Raw genomic sequence first — 21,008 nt, 5'->3', positions numbered from 1 at the left:
TAGGAATTTGTTCATCCCCCCAAAAAAAATATATATAGTCCGGCCCATCACATGGTCTGAGGGGTGGTGGACCGCCCCCCTGCTGAAAAAGTTCGCTGATCCCTGATCTAGTCCATGGGTAGGCAAAGTAAGGCCCAGGGGCCGGATCCAGCCCAACTGCCTTCTAAATCCGGCCCGCGGACGGTCCGGGAATCAGCATGTTTTTACATGAGTAGAGTGTGTGGTTTTATTTAAAATGCATCTCTGGGTGATTTGTGGGGCCTGTCTGGTGTTTTTACATGAGTAGAATGTGTCCTTTTATTTAAAATGCATTTCTGGGTTATTTGTGGGGCATAGGAATTCATTCATTCCCCCCTCCCCCAAATACAGTATAGTCCGGCCCACCACATGGTCTGAGGGACAGTGGACCGGCCCATGGCTGGAAAAGGTTGCTGACCCCTGATCTGGATCTACACCAGGCTGTCACCTTGAACCCTCAGCAACACCCCTCCCCCTGGACATTTTATTTCAGGAGAAAAAGTTCTGCAAAGCAATAGAATATGTGGGGAGCTGATGTGCTGTCAGCACTCAATTTGGGTTTCCTTGGCTCAGGTTTGCTTGTTTTTACCACAGGGTACATGCAACAGCTCTGCCTTCTTCCACCCTGTCTCACAGCAGATCCCTCCCTCATCCACTCCCTGGGAACAGGGAGCCGCCAGCAGTGTCTGGGAGGGGTAGGGAGAAAGGTGTTGACACTAAACAGTCATAGCAAAGGAATTGACTGCGGTAGAGCCTGGGGCAGGGAAGGGGGAGAGAGGAGAGGCTGGCAGAGCCTCTGATCTGTGCCACCCCATACCCTTCCCTTTCCCACGTTCGTCACGCTGGCGTGCAACGCGACCGATCTTCTCATTGAGGCGTAGACGTGCGTGTGAATTTCGGCTCCGTGGGTTCACATTTGGCAATGCTGTATGTGTACGAGAAAGAGAATTGGGGTTGGGGGGGGGAGTGATGAATGCATTAAGTGTTGTGGCACAAGGAAGAAGAATCTTTGGCGCAAGGTGCGTCTACGCTCCACAGGGCATGCGGGGAACGCTTTCTGCAGCCCTTGTACCTGATGTGAATGTCTTTCTCGGTGTGATTCATGCCCAGAGCAGTTCTGGTCTCTGCTGCAACTGGGATTAGTTACGTAACTCGGGGAGGCTTCCTGGCTCTTCTCTGGACTCCCAGCTGGGCTCGGCCTTGATCTGGTCTCGCAGGGAAGCAGCTGTGGGCTTTGGCCCGGGCCCAGAAATGTGGAGAGCTGGCCAGCTGTCTCGCTGCCCCCAGACTTCCCACCCTGGATGTCTGTGGACATATGAGTTGACTGGCGAGCCGGGTGGAGGGGAGGGGAGCTGGGGGTGGGGGCACTTCAGTTTCTACCCCATCCGGAGTGCTGGCTTTGAGCCAGCCTCAGGTACGAGGGAGAGGTTCAGGTTTCTCTCCCTCTCTAATAACTGGGTCTCGTTCTCTGTCAAGGAAACCCTGAATTATACCAATCAACGTAATACATGTAAAACGCTTCTTTCAGCGGAGAGCACTATTGCGGGGGCATGAGACAGGCAAACCATAGCTTTTAAAAGCTTGTCTAGCCAATTAGAGTGAAGCTACAGCAGGGAAATGTAATTGCTAAATGCAGTGTCCATATTCAAGAGCCAATATGCCTGTGATTATTAGATGCCGTGGGGCAAGCAAGATGGCGGTGGTGGTGTTTATCTTCACATGGTTTCCTGGACTATTTATCTGGCCGCAGACTGCTGAACTAGGTGGTCTGACCCTGGCAGAGCCTAATGTTTGTTCCTAATCCATGATACCCCCACAATTACTGACTTAACCTCAGCAACTCAAAACTGGCCAAAATACTGCCCCTGAACAGGGATGGGAGGGGAGCCTTTGGTCATCGGATGCTGTTGTACTACAACTCCCATCATCCCTGGCTGCTGGGTTATGGTTCCAACAAGCCCCAGAATGTGGTCCAGGAATGGCCAGATTGAGGTGATTCTGTCTGTACTCACTGGAGCCCCTAGTCACCATGAAGTAGGTTGAGTGACCTGTTGAAGCTGAGCATCCTCTGAGACAGGAGTCTCTTCTGCAAGAAGTCCTCCCGCTCCTCATGGTGAGAATGTCAACATGACCAGTAGTCAGGGATGATGGGAGTTGTAGTCCAAAAACATCTGGAGCACCACAGGTAAACTCAGCCCTGATGTAAGAGAAAGGCTGGGATCCCACAGCCAATCGTAGTCTCCTTCTGGGACCTGCCCATCGGGTGGATCTGTGATGGCTGTCATAGCTTGCACTTCAGGTACATGGAAGAGTTCCTGAAGAAAGACCTGGGGAGATAATAATAATAATAATAATAATAATAATAATAATAATAATAATCTATTTATACCCCTGCCCATCTGGCTGGGCTTCCCCAGCCACTCTGGGCAGCTTCCAACAAAATATTAAAATACCATAATACATCAAACATTAAAAGCTTCCCTGAACAGGGCTGCCTTTCAGATGTCTTCTAAAAGTCTGGTAGTTGTTTTTCTCTTTGACATCTGGTGGGAGGGCGTTCCACAGGGCAGGCGCCACCACTGAGAAGGCCCTCTGCCTGGTTCCCTGTAACTTGGCTTCTCGCAGCGAGGGAACCGCCAGAAGGCGCTTGGCATTGGACCTCAGTGTCCGGGCAGAACGATGGGGGTGGAGACGCTCCTTCAGATAATAAGGAAACATTTCCTCTTTCCTCCTTTAGTGCAGCCTTGATTCCAGCACACTTGTGGGGCTAGCGATGCTTGGGTAAAATGCCACCCTTGGGACGCTTCAGCCTACATTGCTCTGCCTCCCTTTCCAATACCATATAAGCCCCGCTGTGCCCCATGGCGGAGATGGGGGGCACAAGAATGTACCCAGCCCTGCTCTGACCATTGGCTGTGTGCCATGGAAGAACCTGGAAATGCCAGTCCCATTCAAGGTCTACCTGTCTAGTGGCAGCTGAGGGAAGCAAAGCATTCCTGTGGAGACAAAACCCTCTCTTGGGGGGAGAGTGGCTCTCCAGAACCTCCTCTGTGCCCAGCTTTCCTAATCCTGAATAGATGTGCACTCTGCCCATGCTCCTCAGCCCTCCATAGTCTGAGATGCTACTCTACTTTCTTGCTGTTTCCTTGTGATATTGCCTGCCCTCCACTGACTTCAGGCAGATTCTATCTCTCCCTTTTTTTCATCCCTCTCCTGTAGCATCCTGCCCTCCACAGATGACTCAGCTGCTTACATCCGCAGAATCACACCCGCTTCTTACTCTCTCCTTGTCTCCCTATGGCAGTAACCAGCTGAGGCCCCCCATCCGGGAGTTCCAGGTGGGTCTTGGATCAAAGTGATTCCCCTCCCTCGGAAGCAGGAGACAAACCAATCTTCCAGACATGGAGCTGAAGGGACAACTCATCAACTCATCCAGCTACAGCTCTTCAGGTACCTTCCGACTGATACATCTGATGACACCCTCCCCCCCCCCAAAAAAAACCAACTTTTTCCCTTCCTGCCTGGCTGATCACCTCGTCCTCCCATTTCTGCACCGTGTGAGAGTTAAATCTTTTTTTAAATTATTTTTTATTTAAATATTTTATTATTCAAATAATTCAACATTAATACATATTACGAATATACAAACATTGTATGAAATGTATGTTTCTGTGAGAGTTAAATCTGGGACATGCCATGGATTTCAAACCTTCGCTGACCCTTTTATTCAGGTGTGGGGAAACACGGACCTGGGGGCTCAATGTTGCCTTCCAGACCCCTTTATGGGACCCTTGAAACTCTCTCAGCCACATCCCCTCTCCCCAGCCCTCACCCCTCACGCTGCTTTGCACCCCAAGTGTGTGCCCTTGAACTCTGATCCTGCCTCTTGACAAACAGGGAGGGTGTGTTTTATGTATGTGTGTGGGTGTAGAAACTCACCTACCATACAAACATGAAATTTGAAATGTTCCATCATCCTGTTGTCAAATTTCCCCCGTTAATTTGGCTATTTCCGCATATTCCAGAAGAGTGGCAGTATAAGGTCATGGAATATGCGGAAATAGCTAAATTAACGGGGGAAATTCAACAACAGGGCGATGGAACATTTCAAAAAGAATGGGGAAAATTTATGTTATATACAGGATAAGGTGAAATAGTGAAATCAGTAGAATGGAAATAAACCTCATAATGGGAAATTAAAAGAAACTTTATTGGATGTTAATGACAATATGAATTAATATGTAAAATACAATCAAGGTAACTAATTGTATCTTTAAATGAATATAGACAAACAACAAGACGCGTACATACAGAAAGATTTATTTGTATATAGACACTGTACGGATAAAGTTGAAAGAAGAATAACAATATACAAAATCAATAAAGACAATGTGAAAAACGTAGAGACGACATTAAAAAGCCAGAAGAAGGAAGGAGGGAAGTCAACTCTTAGGAGTAAATGTAAATGTAAAGTAATGTGTATATGCATAGTAAAAAGGTAAAGGAACCCCTGACCATTAGGTCCAGTCGTGACCAACTGGGGTTGCGGGGCTCATCTCGCTTTATTGGCCAAGGGAGCCAGTGTACAGTTTCTGGGTCATGTGGCCAGCATGACTAAGTCGCTTCTGGCAAACCAGAGCAGCACACGGAAACGCCGTTTACCTTCCCGCTGGAGCAGTACCTATTTATCTACTTGCCCTTTGACGTGCTTTCAAACTGCTAGGTTGGCAGGAGCAGGGACCGAGCAACGGGAGCTCACCCCGTCGTGGGGATTCGAACTGCCGACCTTCTGATCGGCAAGCCCTAGGCTCTGTGGTTTAACCCACAGCGCCACCTGCATCCCTGTATATGCATAGTATGTAGTTATAAAATCAATAAAGATTATCTTCAAAGAAGAAGAAGATGATGAAATTTGAGTTTGTTGCTCTGCTAGCTTTTGCCGCCCACCCCTGGCATGTGGCCCTCAGAACATTGCCCACCAGGGACTGTGGCCCTCAGGCTGGAAAAGGACCCCCCCCCCCCGCTTTAATCATCTGCTCCGCTCTTTCCCCCACAGAGGCTTTGCAGCGGGATCTCTGTCCGCGGATCCGGCTGGAGCGGGTGCAAGAGCTGCTGGAGAAGCAGCGGTCGCTCCAGCAAGTTCTCAGCCTGCGCCTTAAGGAGCTGCGCCGCATTTGCCTTCAGGAGGCTGTGAGTACCCGTTGGCCGGAGCACAGCTTGATGTGGGCGGGCGAGGGGCTGGCGCTGCCTCTAGGACTAGCCAAGACAGTTCTGGCAACGTGGAAAGTTAAAATCGTCCCTGGATGTAGAAAGCAGCCTGTGTCCCGTCAAGACGGTAGATTCTCGAGAATCTCAGTTTCAAGAGGGCAAATTCCTGGTCTGTGTCTGCTGGGGAGCAGAGGGTGAAATCCAAGGAGAAGTAAAAGTCGAGGCCTCTTGAAATTCTTCTCCCTATTTGTGGGTAGAGAAATTGGGGCAGAGGAACCCAGGAGATGAACAGCAATCCAGTGGTGTCTTGGGGAAGGAGGTCACCCTTAGCAGTGGCAGGAGCAGAGTTTCTTTCTTTTTTCTCTGAAAAAAAGGGGGGTAGTATGGCCAACATACACACACACACACCAAAGAAAGTGAAGGGTGTTTGAAAAAAATTCTGCCAAGCGGACTCCTTTTTCTTTTTAAAAAACATTTTTATTGATTTTCCAATAAAAACAGCCAATCAACATATCCACATCATAATCCAATTAAAAACAAGAAACTAAAATTTAAAAAAAGACCAAATTGTAATTATTAATTTTTCCGGGCTCCCCATAGTCTGGACCTCTGAAGCATATCTCCAAATCTTCAGTCCTGCCTCTTCTCGTTGTTTTCAACCTTGTTTCCACCTTCTGGTCTTAATGCTTTAAAGTTCTCCGTCCCTGGCTATGCGATTCTCAATCATGAAAAAAATTCTGCCAAGCAGACTCCTTTTTCTAAGAAAAAAAAGGAAAAACCTTGAATTTTTCTCTGGAAAAAATGTCTCCTTAAGATTTCAGTTAAAAGCTGACATTGGAAAGAGTTTGGGTAATGGGCTGGCTGTCTTCCTTCACGTGTAAGAAAATGCCAGCAGAGGCCACCCCCAAGTAGGCCCTGCTCTGTGCTTTGTTAGACATAGATAGGTCAGAGTTCCATCCCTGGGCCTGGAAGCATGAAGAGGAGCACACGGGGAAGGCCTCTTTGAGAAATAATACTTCCAGCCTGTGCTGGTCAGGCCACTGGGTGCCACATTTTCAGAACGGCATTGACAAACTGGAGTGCAACTCGAGCAGGGCAGACAGGTGGGTCAGGGGGTGTAGAAACTCAAGTGATTTGAGGAACGGTTGAAAAACAGATGGGCGCTTTTAGCCGGGAGAAGAGGAGATGAAGGCGAGACTCAACAGCCGTCTTCATGCATCTGGAGAGCCGTCACACAGAAGATGGAGTAGACTTGTTCTCTGTTACTCTAGAGGGGAAGACTAGTAGAACCAAGCAGGTTCTATTCAGAGCAGGCCCAGCGGAATGAATGGACCCAAGTTAGCCACATCCACCAATTTCAGTGGGTCTACTCTGGAGTATGACAAATGTGGGATGCAATGCAAGAAAAAGTTCAGGGATTCAGAATTTGGCCTGGCAGGATGTCCTGCCAAACATATGGCCAAACTCTGGTTCCCTGCACTTTCCTTGGGTTGCATCCCACATCCCACAGTGCAGCATCCCGGACAGGTGGCCAACCAGCCTCTGTTTAACTCCCTCCAGCAAAGGGCGGCTCGCCACCACCTCTGAAGGAAGCCTGTTCCACTGTCAAACAACTCTTAACAATGCTGCACTGCAGGTCCTGCGTTGAGCAAGGGGGAGAAGACTAGTTGACCATCAAGATTCCATCCAACCTTTCATTATTCTACATAAGTTGGATTCATATCATCTAGGACGGGGATGGGGAGCCTGTGGCTCTCCAGTTGCTGTTGGGAGTCCAGCTCCCTTCAGCCACTCTCATCAGCATGCCCAGTGTTCAAGGACGATGGGAGATGGAGTCCAGCAGCCTCTGGGTGGGACATAGATTCATCATCCCTGAAGCAAAGCTTTTATTTTTTATTTTTTTTCAAGAAAGAACAGGGAAGGTTTATTTAGGAGAACCACTGTAAGAGAATGAAAACGCTAGCAGGATCCTAATAACACTCGAAACGTAACAAATACCATGGGCGATATGGAGAGATGCAAAATATGGACGGTGAAATATTACGCAGTTGAAAACGTTGACAATATAGGACCCAGGGAGGGGATGGCGGGAAGTCTGGAGTTTCAGAGAAATCTCTAAAATATGAAAATGTATTTGGTATTGTTATAACTTTACACTTGTGAAATCAAATACAGTGGTGCCCCGCAAGAAGAACGCCTCACAAGACGGAAAACCCGCTAGACGAAAGGGTTTTCCGTTTTGGAGGTGCTTCGCAAAACGAATTTCCCTATGGGCTTGCTTCGCAAGACGAAAATGCCTTGCGAGTTCCTGTGGGTTTTTTCCCCTTCCCCCCCCCTTTTCCTAAGCCGCTAAGCCGCTTATCAGCTGATCCGCTGATAAGCCGCTTATCAGCTGATTGCTAAAAGCCGCTAAACCGCTAATAGCGCTAATCCGCTAAGCTGTCAATGGGCTTGCTTCGCAAGACAAAAAAACCGCTATACGAAGAGCCTCACGGAACGGATTAATTTCGTCTTGCGAGGCACCACTGTAGAAATTATTGAAGTAAAGCTTTTAGAGGTTGTGAACTGCGACAGATCGGTTTTGGAAGTGCACTGCAAAACAAGTAAATGCATGCAGATCTGGCTGGTTTTGTGTGAGCTACCAAAATCCAGCTGGTCTTGGTGCAGAATTTTAATCTTGAGCGCAGAAGATGCACAGGTGTCCCAGCCTGGCCCAGGATGCCTCACCTGGGCAGTATTGACAAATGCCGCTTGCATCCCTTCCCATTGCCAGGAACTGACAGGACAGTTGCCTCCCGAATACCCACTGGAACCAGGGGAAAGACCCCAGCCTGTGCGCCGGAGGACGGCAGTTGCCTACCGAATTCCCACTGCCCTCAAGAATGAGGTGAGCAGAGGGGGTGGGGGAGATCGAGTGGTGGAGAGAGAGGGGGGTTTCAGGGGCGGCTCTGACAATCCTCCCATTGCCTTGCAGGAAGCGCCTTCTCTGGAGGAGCTGACTCAGGAGCTAGCTCTGCAACAGCAAGTGGCAGAGGCCGCCCGGCGCCTCACCGTGGCTCCAGATCTGACGGCTGAGCAGCGCCGCCGCCGGAGGCAGGTCCAGGCAGACGCCGCCCAGCGCCTCCGGGAGCTGGAGGCTCAGGTGGCAGAGTTCCGGGTGCGACTAGGCAAAGGGCCCCCCCAGAGGGGCAGCCATGGTGCGTTGCTCGTCCACCCTTTAAACCCTGTCCCTCTGCTATCTGTGGGCGCAGTCCACCCTGCTGTACCGATTGTGCAGAAGATTTCTGCTTGTGCCCGGGGTGGGGGAGCCAGAGAGGTCCTTCATGTGTTGCCACACTCCAGCTCCCAACATTGACCATGCAGCCTGGAGGCGAAGGGAGTTGGAGTCCAGCAACGCTGGGAGGGCCACATGTTCCCCGCCTCTGGTTTGTGCCATGGAACATCTTCCCCTTCCTCTCCATTCCACTGCAGCCTTCATAATCTTATGCACACCTTCAAAATCTGCTTCACGGGAGCAGGGAGACCCTCCAGGGCATATTTTGTGGGTGGCCCTAACCACTGCTGGAATGCAGCCCTTGACAGCTTTCCACTGGGATAAGGACTCTCAGTCCAAAAGGGGTCCCTTCCCCTGGTAGCCCAATAGAGTGAGTGCATTTTCTGGCAATGTGAGGGTTTCCTACCATGATTCCTCCTCTTGTAGGAGTGAATCTCCAATCCAAAATGCTCTGTACCCACCCTTTCCTTCTGGAATATTATGAGGAATGTTAGTCATCACACCCTGTTTTCTGATTGATCCCTGATTTATCTCTCTTTCATCAAAACAAAACAAAAAAGAAGAGGCTTTTCATTCAGAGAGCAGCTCCCTCTCCGAATCGGCCAGCCATGAAAATGGTAAGTGTGGTCTGCGGCCCCGTGCGTTTCTTTCCTAGATTAAGGAGGGAGCGGTTGGTGGTTCTGGGTAAACGACAAGAGGCTAAAGGGGTGCCTTTGTCAAATGAGAGGTGCTGAAGGCTCAGGCTCCCTTGGTCCCTCATCTTTCGCCCCGGAAATGATGAAGCAAAGGGACTCTGCATAAGTGTGCTCAAAGTCTTGCCTGCCAGCCTGCTAATATAAAGGGGTGTGTTTGTGGGTGGCATCTTAATTAATGCCTGATCTGAGTGCATAGTGTCATCAATGGGATCCGGACATGAATTGAAAATAAACCCTACTTTGGAGTCAGCTTCTTGGAAGAAGCATGTTCTAACCATAGCTGTCAAATGTTCCCATTTTTTAAGGGAAATTCCCTTATTCCGAATAGGATTCCTCGTAAGAAAAGGGAAAAGTTGACAGCTTTGGTTCTAATGTGGAAGGGGTCAGGGTAGGGGAAGAGAACCTTCTCATAGCACATTTGCTGGACCAAATCAAAGGTGGCGAAGAAACCCTCAAATGTAACGTGGCCAAAACAGCTTTGTTGGTGTTACTTACTTTCTGCCCTCAAAATGGGCACATCTAAGGAGGGTGACTCATTGGCCTGTAGCATCGTTTACTGTCCCCACGGTGTTGGGGCACCAGGAGAACAGAGGAGCAGGTGTGGCCCCAGCACTGAGCAGTGCTGTTGATTCGCCCAGCCGAGTGAGAGCACAAAACCCAGCTGATGCTGCATGCCGGGGGTAACTGAGTCGGATGAGCTGGTACCTCCTCTAGGAACTCCCTGGTCCTCCTCCGAAGGACCCTCATCCTATGGTAAAACTGCTCCTGGGCTGTACCATTCCAGACTGCAGGCAGCAGCTGCATAACAGCATGCTTTCTGCCCCTTTCTCCCTTGCCTTGTAGTCCATTCTAGTCCAACCCCCTGCAATGCGGGGGATCAAACCTGCAACCGTGGCGTTATCAGCATCTGAAATATCCAGGCTGAGGATGATCACATTTATGTTCAGAAAGCATAAACTATTGGACTACCATATTTTTTTATTGTTGTTGTTTTTGCCGAGGTAGGGGTGTGTGGATGCTTCTACTCTGTGCCCTGTGCTCTGTCCTCAGACGACCCCCACAGCTTCCACCCCTCCAAAGTCTCCAACCACCAGGGGACTTTTTTTGACCGTCCTTCGCCGCCTAAGGCCCGAGATCACCTGCGTGCCATCTCCAGCAGCCCCGACCGCCGACCAGGATGGCGGCTTTTGCAGCCGGACCTGTACAACGAGGGCAAGGACCGCAGGAACTCTGTTGCCAGTCCTGCCAGGTGACTAGGAGATGCCTTTGGCCTTTTGCATGTGTCTCTCCAGTAGCAAAGTGATCCAGGGGAGGAGGGAGTTTGCTGCTGCGCTGATTGACGCCCAGGGAGCCCCCTTAAGGGCCCATTGCAAGGACGTGAGCAGCAGAAGGAGGTGGGACTGTAGAACTTCAGGCTGAAGAGGCAGGGTGCCATTTTTGAATGCCGCCCCACATAAAAATGCAAAACACACAGCTCCCCGACAATAGAAAGCTGGCCTATGACAGAGAAAGGGAGTGAGGTAGACTGTAGCCCAAGTGCTGGCCTTCTATGGCAGGGTGTTTGGGTTTGTTTCTTCAACAGAGAGAAACTTAAAAAAAAAAAAAATGATGCCTGCCTAGCAATCTTAAATTATGGATTAGAAACCAGGACAGGGCCCTGTTTCGATGTATTGACCTTCATCAGCTAATTTTTAAAGGGTTGTGTAAGTTTGAAGACTTTTGGATAAATATATCCTGTTTTTTTCTACGTTTCTCAAGGATAACAAAATGCACAGAAAAGCTCAATATACCCATTGATCTACCCACACTTGTTAACCCTTTAAAAATTAGCTGATGAAGGTGAATACATCGAAACAGGGCCCTGTCCTGGTTTCTGATCCATAATTGACTTCTGACTTCTGCTCAATGATTGAAACTAAGACCTCCACGACAAATCTATGGACTAACATGAACTTATCTCTACTCCTAAACTCTTATCTCTAATTCGTGTTATACATATTTTTGAGTTTGAGTTTATAATCTCTGTTAGAGTTTGTAATCTCTATTTGAGTTTGTAATCGTTGTCAGAATACATACTTTTGAATGGATTAGTTTTTGTTACTATTGACTATGATTTGTGAGTAGGGACCACTCCCACTATTGAAACTTACATTGGCCTGAGTTCTTGGTGTGCTTTTTTCTTGGTATATTTAATAACAAGAACTCCAACTTATTTAACGTTAGCAATCTTAAATGGCGTCTCCTGCTCTGCCTCCTCCGGAGTTTGCTCCCTCATTCAGTTGCACATTCACCTGGCCACATGTGTAGCAGCTGATTTTCCTTAAAGGTTGGAGATGGGGAGACCATACAACTCTTCCTAAAAGACCTGCATTGGCTCCCAGTATGTTTCCAGGCACAATTCAAGGTGTTGGTGCTGACCTTTAAAGCCCTAAATGGCCTCGTCCCAGTAGACCTGAAGGAGCGTTTCCACCCCCATCATTCAGCCCAGACACTGAGGGCTTTCTGGTGGTTCCCCCACTGATAGAAGTGTGGTTACAGGGAACCAGGCAGAGGGCCTTCTCGGTAGTGGCGCCCACCCTGTGGAATGCCCTCCCAGCTGATGTCAAGGCTGTAACTATACAACCTTTAGAAGACATCTGAAGGCAGCCCTGTATAGGGAGCACTTTAAAGGTTGATATTTAATTCTGTTTTTATATTTTGCTGGAAGCTGCCCAGAGTGGCTAGGGCAATCCAGTCAGATGGGCGCCATATAAATAAAAAAAATATATTATTATTATTATTATTAAGAAGGGAAAATTAGCTGCTACATATAACAGTGGAATAAGAAACCCAGCCAACTGGCACTGCCTTTTGTCTCAACAATAAGGGCAGATCAGAGATGGTGCCCTTCTTCCCAGATTCATAAGGATGATAGACATTGGCACTTCCAGTCTCTCTTGACACCTTTGCCTCTAGGGTCAGCTTTTGGAGCAGTAGCCCTGCAGATGGTCTTGAGACTTCCTTGAACCCTAGTCAGCATGTTGAATGACCTGGGATTATGGACGTTGTAGTCCAAGAACATTTTGAGGGCACTCTGGTGTTTTCTAGGGACACAGGTGGTGCTGTGGGTTAAACCACAGAGCCTAGGACTTGCCAATCAGAAGGTTGGTGGTTCAAATCCCCACGGCGGGGTGAGCTCCCGTTGCTCGGTCCCTGCTCCTGCCAACCTAGCAGTTCGAAAGCACGTCAAAGTTGCAAGTAGATAAATAGGTACTGCTCCGGCGGGAAGGTAAACGGCATTTCCGTGTGCTGCTCTGGTTCACCAGAAGCGCCTTAGTCATGCTGGCCACAGGACCCGGAAGCTGTATGCCAGCTCCCTTGGCCAATAAAGCGAGATGAGTGCCGCAACCCCAGAGTCGGCCACGACTGGACCTAATGGTCAGGGGTCCCTTTACCTTTACCTTTACTGGTGTTTTCTGCAAGCAGAACTGAACTACTTGTAACTCAGCTTCTTAGAGCTAGCACATACCTGCTTGGAAGCGGAAGATGTTCATGGGATTACAGTTCACGTATTACAGTTCACACACACACATGTGAGCATGTACACAGTGGTGTACATGGGTGCAGAATGGGACTGGCTCTTTTAGGAATTATTTTGTCTTCGCTTGTTTTCAGCCCAAGCCGCACGCTCCCCAGGAGTGCTTCCAGCTTCGAGGGCCGGAGTGTGCCTGCAACCCCAGTGTTGACAAGAAGTGCTTGCACAGGCGGACACCAGTTCAGGTAGGCAAAATGCTGGGTTTCCACCCACAGCGGCTGGATGTGAGGTTGGGCTGGAGGCAGAGTGGGGTGGGGGTGTATGTGGAATTTGTGAGAAGTTTAGCTGATCATAATCAGTGCTTTTTCTCTAGGGGGGGGTGTGCTGGGGTACACATACCCCTAAACATTTTGTGAATCTAAGTTTGGCCTCATTGAGGGGCAGTATTTCAATATGAGTAGGAAAATGAGAATACCCCTAAACATTTTTTTAGAAAGAAAAAAACACTGATCATAATTATTATTACAAGATAAGAAAGTCACATTTTATAGATGTCTTTATAATTATAGACCTACTACATTCTAACAGTCACCAAATTGACATCTAAATCATTCTATGTTAAAGTAAACTTTAACCTCATGTGATACAGCTATAAATACATTATAAAATGTTATATTAAATATTGTTTTAAGTTTCTGTATCGTAAATTATTATAACTGCAGCACTGAAAAGGCTTTAAATAATTCTAGTTGATGTTCTCGTTTCATATATTTAATAAAGGGGGATCTTTCTCTACCTGTATGTTTGCCTTAAACAGACTGTTCTGTTAATTGAGTCATAGTGGCAACAAATTTTTATCAAGCCATTCTTGTTGTGTTGGAACCACTGGAATATGCCATTTCAATATTTTGGCAACTGTTAACAAAGCCCCATCTAAATTAGAATGTTCTGATCTCGCATCTTCCTTTAAGATACCCTAGAAGAATTATCAGAGAGTATGCGATACACCTGTTTTACCCCAGATAATTATTGCATGACTGCCAAACCCGTTACTTTCTCCACACATCTTCAACAGATTCCACAAACATCTGGAATGGCTTCTCTTGACACTTCTCTCTCTTTCTCTGTCTCAGGTCCGAGGCTCCAGCTCTGCACCCCCGGCAATGGTCAGGCAGCCATGACTCCCAGCTCGGACCCCCGAGCCGCGACACCAGCGCTGACCGGGCCTCCCTCTTCGCCGCTCGGACCCGTCGCAGCAACAGCTCAGAAGCCCTGATTGAGCGGGCCCCTTCAGATGACCCTCTGTTCCCCGCTGCACCCCCTTTTAAAAGTGCGGAGGCCCTGACCCCTTCCATCTCTGGCCGCAACCCTCGGCCCCCTTACAACGACCTCCTTCTGGACTACTACCTGGAACGCAGGTGCTGGGGCGGCGGCGACCACCTTTCGCGCCGGGACGGGCCCCCCCAGCTGGAGTGGGGGGCCTTTTCCGAGAGCCCGCTGCAGCGCCGAGCCCGGCCGGCTGCCCGCACCAAATCCTGCGGCCCGCTGTTGCCCCCCCAGTCCCGGGAGGTCGGTTATGGGCCCCCGCTGCCCCCTCAGCGCAACTTCCACAAAGCCCTGGCCCTGGAGGGACTCCGGGACTGGTACCTGCGCAACGCCGGAGTCAGCCAGCGAGGGGCGCTGGAGAGACGGGGACCCTCGCACCCCAGCCACCAGCCGCTCCGCGGCTACTACGAGCCAGCTGCCGCCAACCCTGAGACGGGCTACTATGGGGCGCCAGGGGGGCTGCCCCACTCAGTGAGCTACGCCGGGCAGCCGCTATATGGCAGGTATGGGGCACGACTGCACTATTTGCCCCGGTAACTGCATCCGCCCCGTTCATCCTGCTTGCCTAACGCCCGACCCCCTAGCACCACTTCCGCAGAGTCTGTCTGTCTGTCTGTCTTTATGCTCTCCTTTTTTTTCTTCGGGCACTTCCACCATGCTGCACTTTTCCCCAGCTGCTTGGGAATTCTTGTGCTTTGTTTTCTGTTGTTGTTTCTCCCCACCCACTAAAAGTGCATTATTGGGGGGGTTTTGGGGGGTGGAGGAGCAACCTTTCGTTGCTACCTCTTGGTCCATTTCCGAAGGATTTGTAGGGGATCAATTGAGCGGCCAAGGGGCTGGAGTTTGGGGTGGACTGTCATGGGACGAAAGGAAGATCTCTATACTTCTTGCTGTGTTCCTCCTTGCCTAATTCTTTTCTTCTTCTTTTTCTCTCTCTCCCTCCCTCTCTTTCCGCCTTTTGATGCCCTGCTATGCCCTCTCAAGACCCTTTGGGGAACTGCTTTACATAGATGACTCTGCTGGCCTCTACAGCTTGGACTCCACAGAGCAGCCACCCCCGGGGACATTGGTCTGACCCCCCCACTCTGCTTTTTTCCCCCAAGGGGAAATGGAGTTTGGTCTCTCTTTCTTTTCTTCGCTGGTGCCTCGTGTGTGCGTGTGTTACACCATGTTGGGGGGGGGGCGGGAATTCCCTGCTGGCAGGGTTTATATACTATATCTATATATCTGTGTGTGTATGTGTGCGTGAGAGAGAAATTGAGAGTGTGAAGGGGGGTTGTTGCATGTCACACTGGACACACAACTTTGGGGAGGCCAAGGATGCCTCTCCAGTTCTTCCTACACATTATTAAACTTTTCCCATTTGAGATTTTTTTTAGGGGGGATATGTATTTACTGTACCCCACTGCCACTCACTCCCCCGCAAAGGGTTTAACTGCTGCAGGTTGCACCCTCTTGTGTTCCCAAGGAGTGGTGCAACAATTCTGCCCTGGTGCTGTGGGTCAGGGTGTGGCGTTTTCAACCCGAGATCCTGGAATGTATCGTGGAGGGGTGTGCAGATGTTTCTTGGGGCCCAAAGGCTGCATAGCGCAGACTGTGGAATTTCAGTTCTCTTTAAAAATGTCCGGAAAAGGGGGAAATAATCTACACCCACCTCACACACCCACACCCTTGAGCAATCCCCCTGCCCACTTCTGACAAGGGGTGTTGTGGGGGAGACTTTTGCAGAAAAGGGACTCCAGGTAAGGGAAATGCAATCTCCTTAAAAAAAAAAAAAAACTCCAGCTGCTTCCTGGCAGGTGAAACTAGGATGGGTGCTATAGGATGAGAGTTCTTGCTTTCAGTTCATCTCAAATCGAAGGTGAGGAACATATCTCTCTCTGCCCCCCCCCCCCCGGTCGTTGCCCAGAGGTTGTTGCATAACAGTGACCCATGGCTTTGCTGCCTGGGACTTAAGGCAGTTGGGAACCCGACAAGACCTTTGAGGGCCACAGGCTTAGTGCCCCATCTATTAAAAAAATTATGTAGAAAGGGGGGTGGTGTCAGAAGCTACCTGCTGAAACGGCCGCCCGTTATGGTGGCTGTGGGAACCGCGGGGGTTTCTGTTACAGCTGCGAGTGCGAAATTTGACTCGGTCCGTGGGCGAGTGTGGCTCCCACGGGAAAACAGGCAGGCAGACTTTTCACATGTGGGAAGATCTCTGTAAACATGGGTGTTTGCCACACAGCAGCCCCAGTGTGCAGCACTGCCTGTCCCATGTCTAAAAAGCACAGGCAGAGAGACCCCTTCGCGAACCCCATTCAGCCATGCCACCGCCCCCCCCTGCAATGTTATGAAGAAAACAAAACCCCTTGCTTTCATTTAAAAGCTTTTTTAAAAAATGTGATGGTTTTTCCTCTTCACAGCTGCACAACAAGTGGTCACGTCGTTTAATAATCTCAGTTTTTGCCCATTGAATCCAGATCATATTTGAGGGCAGGGAGGGGGTGGGGTGAAGGAGGGATAAAGGAGGGCTCTTCTCCCCACCCCCACCCCTATCGCCACTTCCCTCTGTGACGGACCAAGGTTCACAGCAGCAGAGTCACTGTCTTGTGTGTCTTTTTAATATTCACTGCTGTACAGATTGTATATTGGGGGCCTGAATGTAAAACTGAGCACTGTGCATATGAAATGAGAAAGGGTTTCTATAATAAAGATTGTAAAGGCGAGTGAGGCTGTGTTGTGTGGTGGCTTCAGGTACCGAGTCGAAGTGTCGTGTGTTCTTGGTGCAGGAGAGCAGACAGGGGAATCCACTCCTGGCCCTCTGGATTCTGTTTTGCTCTGCATTAATAGGGAACGGCTACTCTTTCCTGGTTCTATACATAGAGTCACTAAGAGAGCAATCAGAATTTTCCCCCTGTGCGCTGAGAGGCAAAGTGGGGCATTCGCCTTGTCTGAACAGGCTTAAGAGAAGCAACTAGCTCCCAGTGACTTGACCGATGTAAACATTCGGAAAGTTTTTAAGTTCATAGATATCATACCCCTCAATATCCCATTTTCTTTGAGCCATGCTCTCGTGTGAGATTGTGGTTTCCTCTGGGACATGTTGGGGGGTATGAGATGTATCCACACACAAACCCGGTGGGCTGTGTGATTAGTTTACCTTCCCTGCCACACACACTTATCTTGTTCTTGATGTCTTCAAAAGTAGGTTGGTTGCAGCACCAACACCAAAAGTATTCTCTGGTCTGTAAATCCTTTGCTTGTAATGGCTACGCTTGGTGAAAACTCCGTAATTACTCAATGGGCAGAGGAAAAACTGCACCTGCACCAAAATTGCCGCGCACACTTCCAGCCCTTCCTCAACACATTGCAAGGGGCCCCCTGCAACAAAATGTTGCAGCGTGCTCTCACTTCTTGGCAAGAGTGCTCCCATTTCTGCAACGGGCCATTCTACTAGTGGAAGGACCATAGCCAGAACAATAGCTAGGTGATCTACCGTCCGTGGCAGGAACATCCAGATTGCGACGCCTAGCCATGGACAAATTAGCTCTTCTTACCGCCTCTCCAAACCCCACCCCCTCCACCCATTCAATTCACCCTTTATTCAAAACCTTTTCTTAAGAAGCAATAATTTATATTTTTATTTGTAGGCATATTTATGGACATATTTTAAAGCCGATTTTGCTCCCCCTCCTCAGCCTCGGCCCTGGTGGGGGCCCACCTCACCACCCCCTAGCTACAGTCCTGACCATAGCTCAGAGGTGGTACAGTCATACCTCGGGTTACAGACACTTCAGGTTGTGTTTTTTCGGGTTATGGACCACCGAAACCCGGAAGTACCGGAACAGGTTACTTCCAGGTTTCGGCGGTCGCGCATGCGCAGAAGCACTAAATCATGCTTTGTGCATGTGCAGAAGCACCGCTGTGTGTTGCAAACGCTGCAGGTTGCGAACGTGCGTCCCGCATGGATCACATTCGCAACCCGAGCATCCACTGTACAACTGTTTTGCATGCAGAAGGCTGATGATTCAATCCCCTGCATCTCCAGGTAGGGTTGCAAATCCTAGAGAGCTGTGACCAGTCAGTGTAGACACTGGGAGACTAGATGAGCCAAGACTCACAGGTCTCAATGTTCCTTAGGGCTTTCTCATCCACCTGGCCTGTTTTTCTGTATTTATTTTCCAGCTGATTAAACATTCAGCATGCTCGTTGCATTTTATTTTATTTTTTGTGGGATTACCTCCTCAAGGTTTTCCTCTCTTTTTTTGTGTTTCAGCAAACCTCAGAGTTTGCCGATTCCTCCCTCCTGGGCCCACATTTTGTGTCCGATCTTTGGCAGCACTCACCATCCAAGATCACTATTGGAGCAAACTGCTGTTGATTAAGATGCAAAAACAACTGTTTTAAGTAAAGCAACTCACTAATTCAAGTGTATATCCAAAATAGTGTCGTGGTAAGCACTGTCCTTTATTTTCAAGGGGATGCAGAAATGTAAAAAAACCCCAGACATAATAAAAGGTAAAGGTAAAGGTACCCCTGCCCGTACGGGCCAGTCTTGACAGACTCTGGGGTTGTGCGCCCATCTCACTTAAGAGGCCAGGGGCCAGCGCTGTCCGGAGACACTTCCGGGTCACGTGGCCAGCGTGACATCGCTGCTCTGGCGAGCCAGAGCCGCACACGGAAACGCCGTTTACCTTCCCGCTGGTAAGCGGTCCCTATTTATCTACTTGCACCCGGAGGTGCTTTCGAACTGCTAGGTTGGCAGGCGCTGGGACCGAGCAGCGGGAGCGCACCCCGCCGCAGGGATTCGAACCGCCGACCTTTCGATCGGCAAGCCCTAGGCGCTGAGGCTTTAACCCACAGCGCCACCTGCAGACATAATAGGTTGCAGTATATAGCTGCTTTTAAAAAAAATGCAAATATAACTCACACTTCCCTTGGTCTTTTTTCATGGCTGCATCCTGTCTGAACATGTGCACTGGGTGAACTCTAGCAAACCCAAGCGCTGGGTGAAATTGAGTGAATGGGCTGGATCTAGAGTTTCTTGTCTGCCAACAGAAGGACTCCCTTGTTTGTGGAGGGGGCTGGGGTCCATGGCCTTGCTTGAAAAAGGGATCAGGACACGGATTTCAGCTGATTCCTGTCTCCCATGCTATTTCTCACAAGCATTCCAAAGCAACTTTTTAGGTGGCTGCAGTAATAAGGAGGAATTGCCACTCCCTCCAGTTGAAGCAAAATTCCACTGCACACAAACCAATGCCTTTCTCTTCTTGTTTTGTGCATCAAGTTCCATGTGTGGATCAGTTTCCAAAGCCGTCAATTTGCAATAGTGCATTTAAATACAATATCGAATTCTAGGAAGAGCCAGAGTAATAACAATTTAAACTTGACTCAATTAGTTTAATAATAATAATAATAATATTTGTACCCCGGCCATCTGACTGGGTTTTCCCTGCCACTCTGGGTGGCTTCCAACGAAGATTAAAAATACATTAAAATGTCACACATTAAAAACTTCTCTAAACAGGGCTGCCTTCAGATGTCTTCTAAATGTCAGGTAGTTGTTTATCTTGTGACATCTGGTGGGAGGGCGTTCCACAGGGCGGGCGCCACTACCGAGAAAGCCCTCTGCCTGATTCCCTGTAGCTTTGCTTCTCGCCCTGAGGGAACCGCCAGAAGGCCCTCGGTGCTGGACCTCAGCATCCAGGCAGAACGATGGGGGTGGAGATGCTCCTTCAGGTATACTGAGCCGAAGCCATTCAGGGCTTTAAAGGTCAGCACCAACACTTTGAACTATGCTCGGAAATGTACTGGGAGGCAATATAGGACTTTCAGGACCGGTGTTATATGGTCTCGGCAGCTGCTCCCAGTCACCAGTCTAGCTGCCGCATTCTGGATTAGTTGTAGTTTCCGGGTCACCTTCAAAGGTAGCCCCACGTAGAGCGCATTGCGGTAGTCCAAGCGAGAGATAACCAGAGCATGCACCACTCTGGCGAGACAGTCGGCGGGCAGGTAGGGTCTCAGCCTGCGTACCAGGTGGAGTTGGTAGACAGCTGCCCTGGATACAGAATTGACCTGCGCCTCCATGGACAGCTGTGAGTCCAAAATCACTCCCAGGCTGCACACCTGGTCCTTCAGGGGCACAGCTGCCTCATTCAGGACCAGGGGAGTCCTCCACACCTGCCCGCCCCATCCCCCCAAAACAGTACTTCTGTCTTGTCAGGATTCAACCTCAATCCATTAGCTGCCATCCATCCTCCAACTGCCTCCAGGCACTCACACAGGACCTTCACCGCCTTCGCTGGTTCTGATTTAAAGGAGAGGTAGAGCTGGGTATCATCTGCATATTGATAGACACCCAGGCCAAACCCCCTGATGATCTCTCCCAGCGGCTTCATGTAGATGTTAAAAAGCAGCAGTTATGAGCACTTCGCAATGCCCATAACTAGCCCTACAGTGGTACCTCGGGTTACGAACTTAATTCATTCCAGAGGTCCATTTTTAACCTGAGGCGTGCTTTTGCTAATGGGCCCTCCCGCTGCCGCCACACGATTTCCATTCTCATCCTGGGGCAAAGTTCGCAAACCAGAGCAACTACTTCCAGGTTAGTGGAGTTTGTAATGCAAAGCGTTTGTAACTCGAGGGACCACTGTATTTTGTTGGAAGTCCCAGAGATGTTGATAAGTATGCTTAAGGTGGCAACTACCTTAAACTTTAGAACAGTTCATTTTGCTTCCTCAGTTGATGGCTGGCCTGCATTAAAGGCATCTGAGACAGACCTTTCATATCTCCTCAAGCACTGTGATTTTAAATTGGGTTCACACTCATACAGTCATTTAGCCATCAAGGCTGAGAGAACAGAGAGATGCATCCTGACCCAACTTCTACTCCGGTGTTCCTAGAGTGTGCTCCAATTGGGAGAAAATTAACCTTTTCACAAATTGCAGTTCCTCAGAAAATACTGTGGGGAAGTTTGTAATTATAATATAGG

The 21,008-nt window shown here is 49.3% G+C and overlaps 1 protein-coding gene across 10 annotated transcripts in view; it reads left to right on the top strand.

The window, feature by feature from the left end:
- The window catches only part of CCDC120 (coiled-coil domain containing 120), a 43,737-nt gene extending 26,994 nt beyond the window's left edge, over nt 1-16,743 (top strand). For 6 of the 10 annotated variants that reach the window (XM_079960079.1, XM_079960078.1, XM_079960076.1 and 3 more), the window contains exons 2-9: nt 3,323-3,468; nt 5,075-5,208; nt 8,000-8,113; nt 8,201-8,423; nt 9,061-9,117; nt 10,201-10,444; nt 12,850-12,954; nt 13,843-15,001. In XM_079960079.1, the coding sequence (XP_079816205.1) occupies nt 3,420-3,468; nt 5,075-5,208; nt 8,000-8,113; nt 8,201-8,423; nt 9,061-9,117; nt 10,201-10,444; nt 12,850-12,954; nt 13,843-14,572 (1,656 nt within the window). In that variant the 5' untranslated portion in view covers nt 3,323-3,419 and the 3' untranslated portion in view covers nt 14,573-15,001. The other 4 variants (XM_079960077.1, XM_079960083.1, XM_079960085.1 and 1 more) reach the window with 4 other exon arrangements.
- The last annotated feature ends 4,265 nt before the right edge of the window (nt 16,744-21,008 follow it).

The sequence above is a fragment of the Podarcis cretensis genome, assembly GCF_951804945.1.
Source record: "Podarcis cretensis genome assembly, chromosome: 17".
Lineage (NCBI taxonomy): Eukaryota > Metazoa > Chordata > Lepidosauria > Squamata > Lacertidae > Podarcis > Podarcis cretensis.
This window is presented reverse-complemented; position numbering and strand designations above follow the sequence as displayed.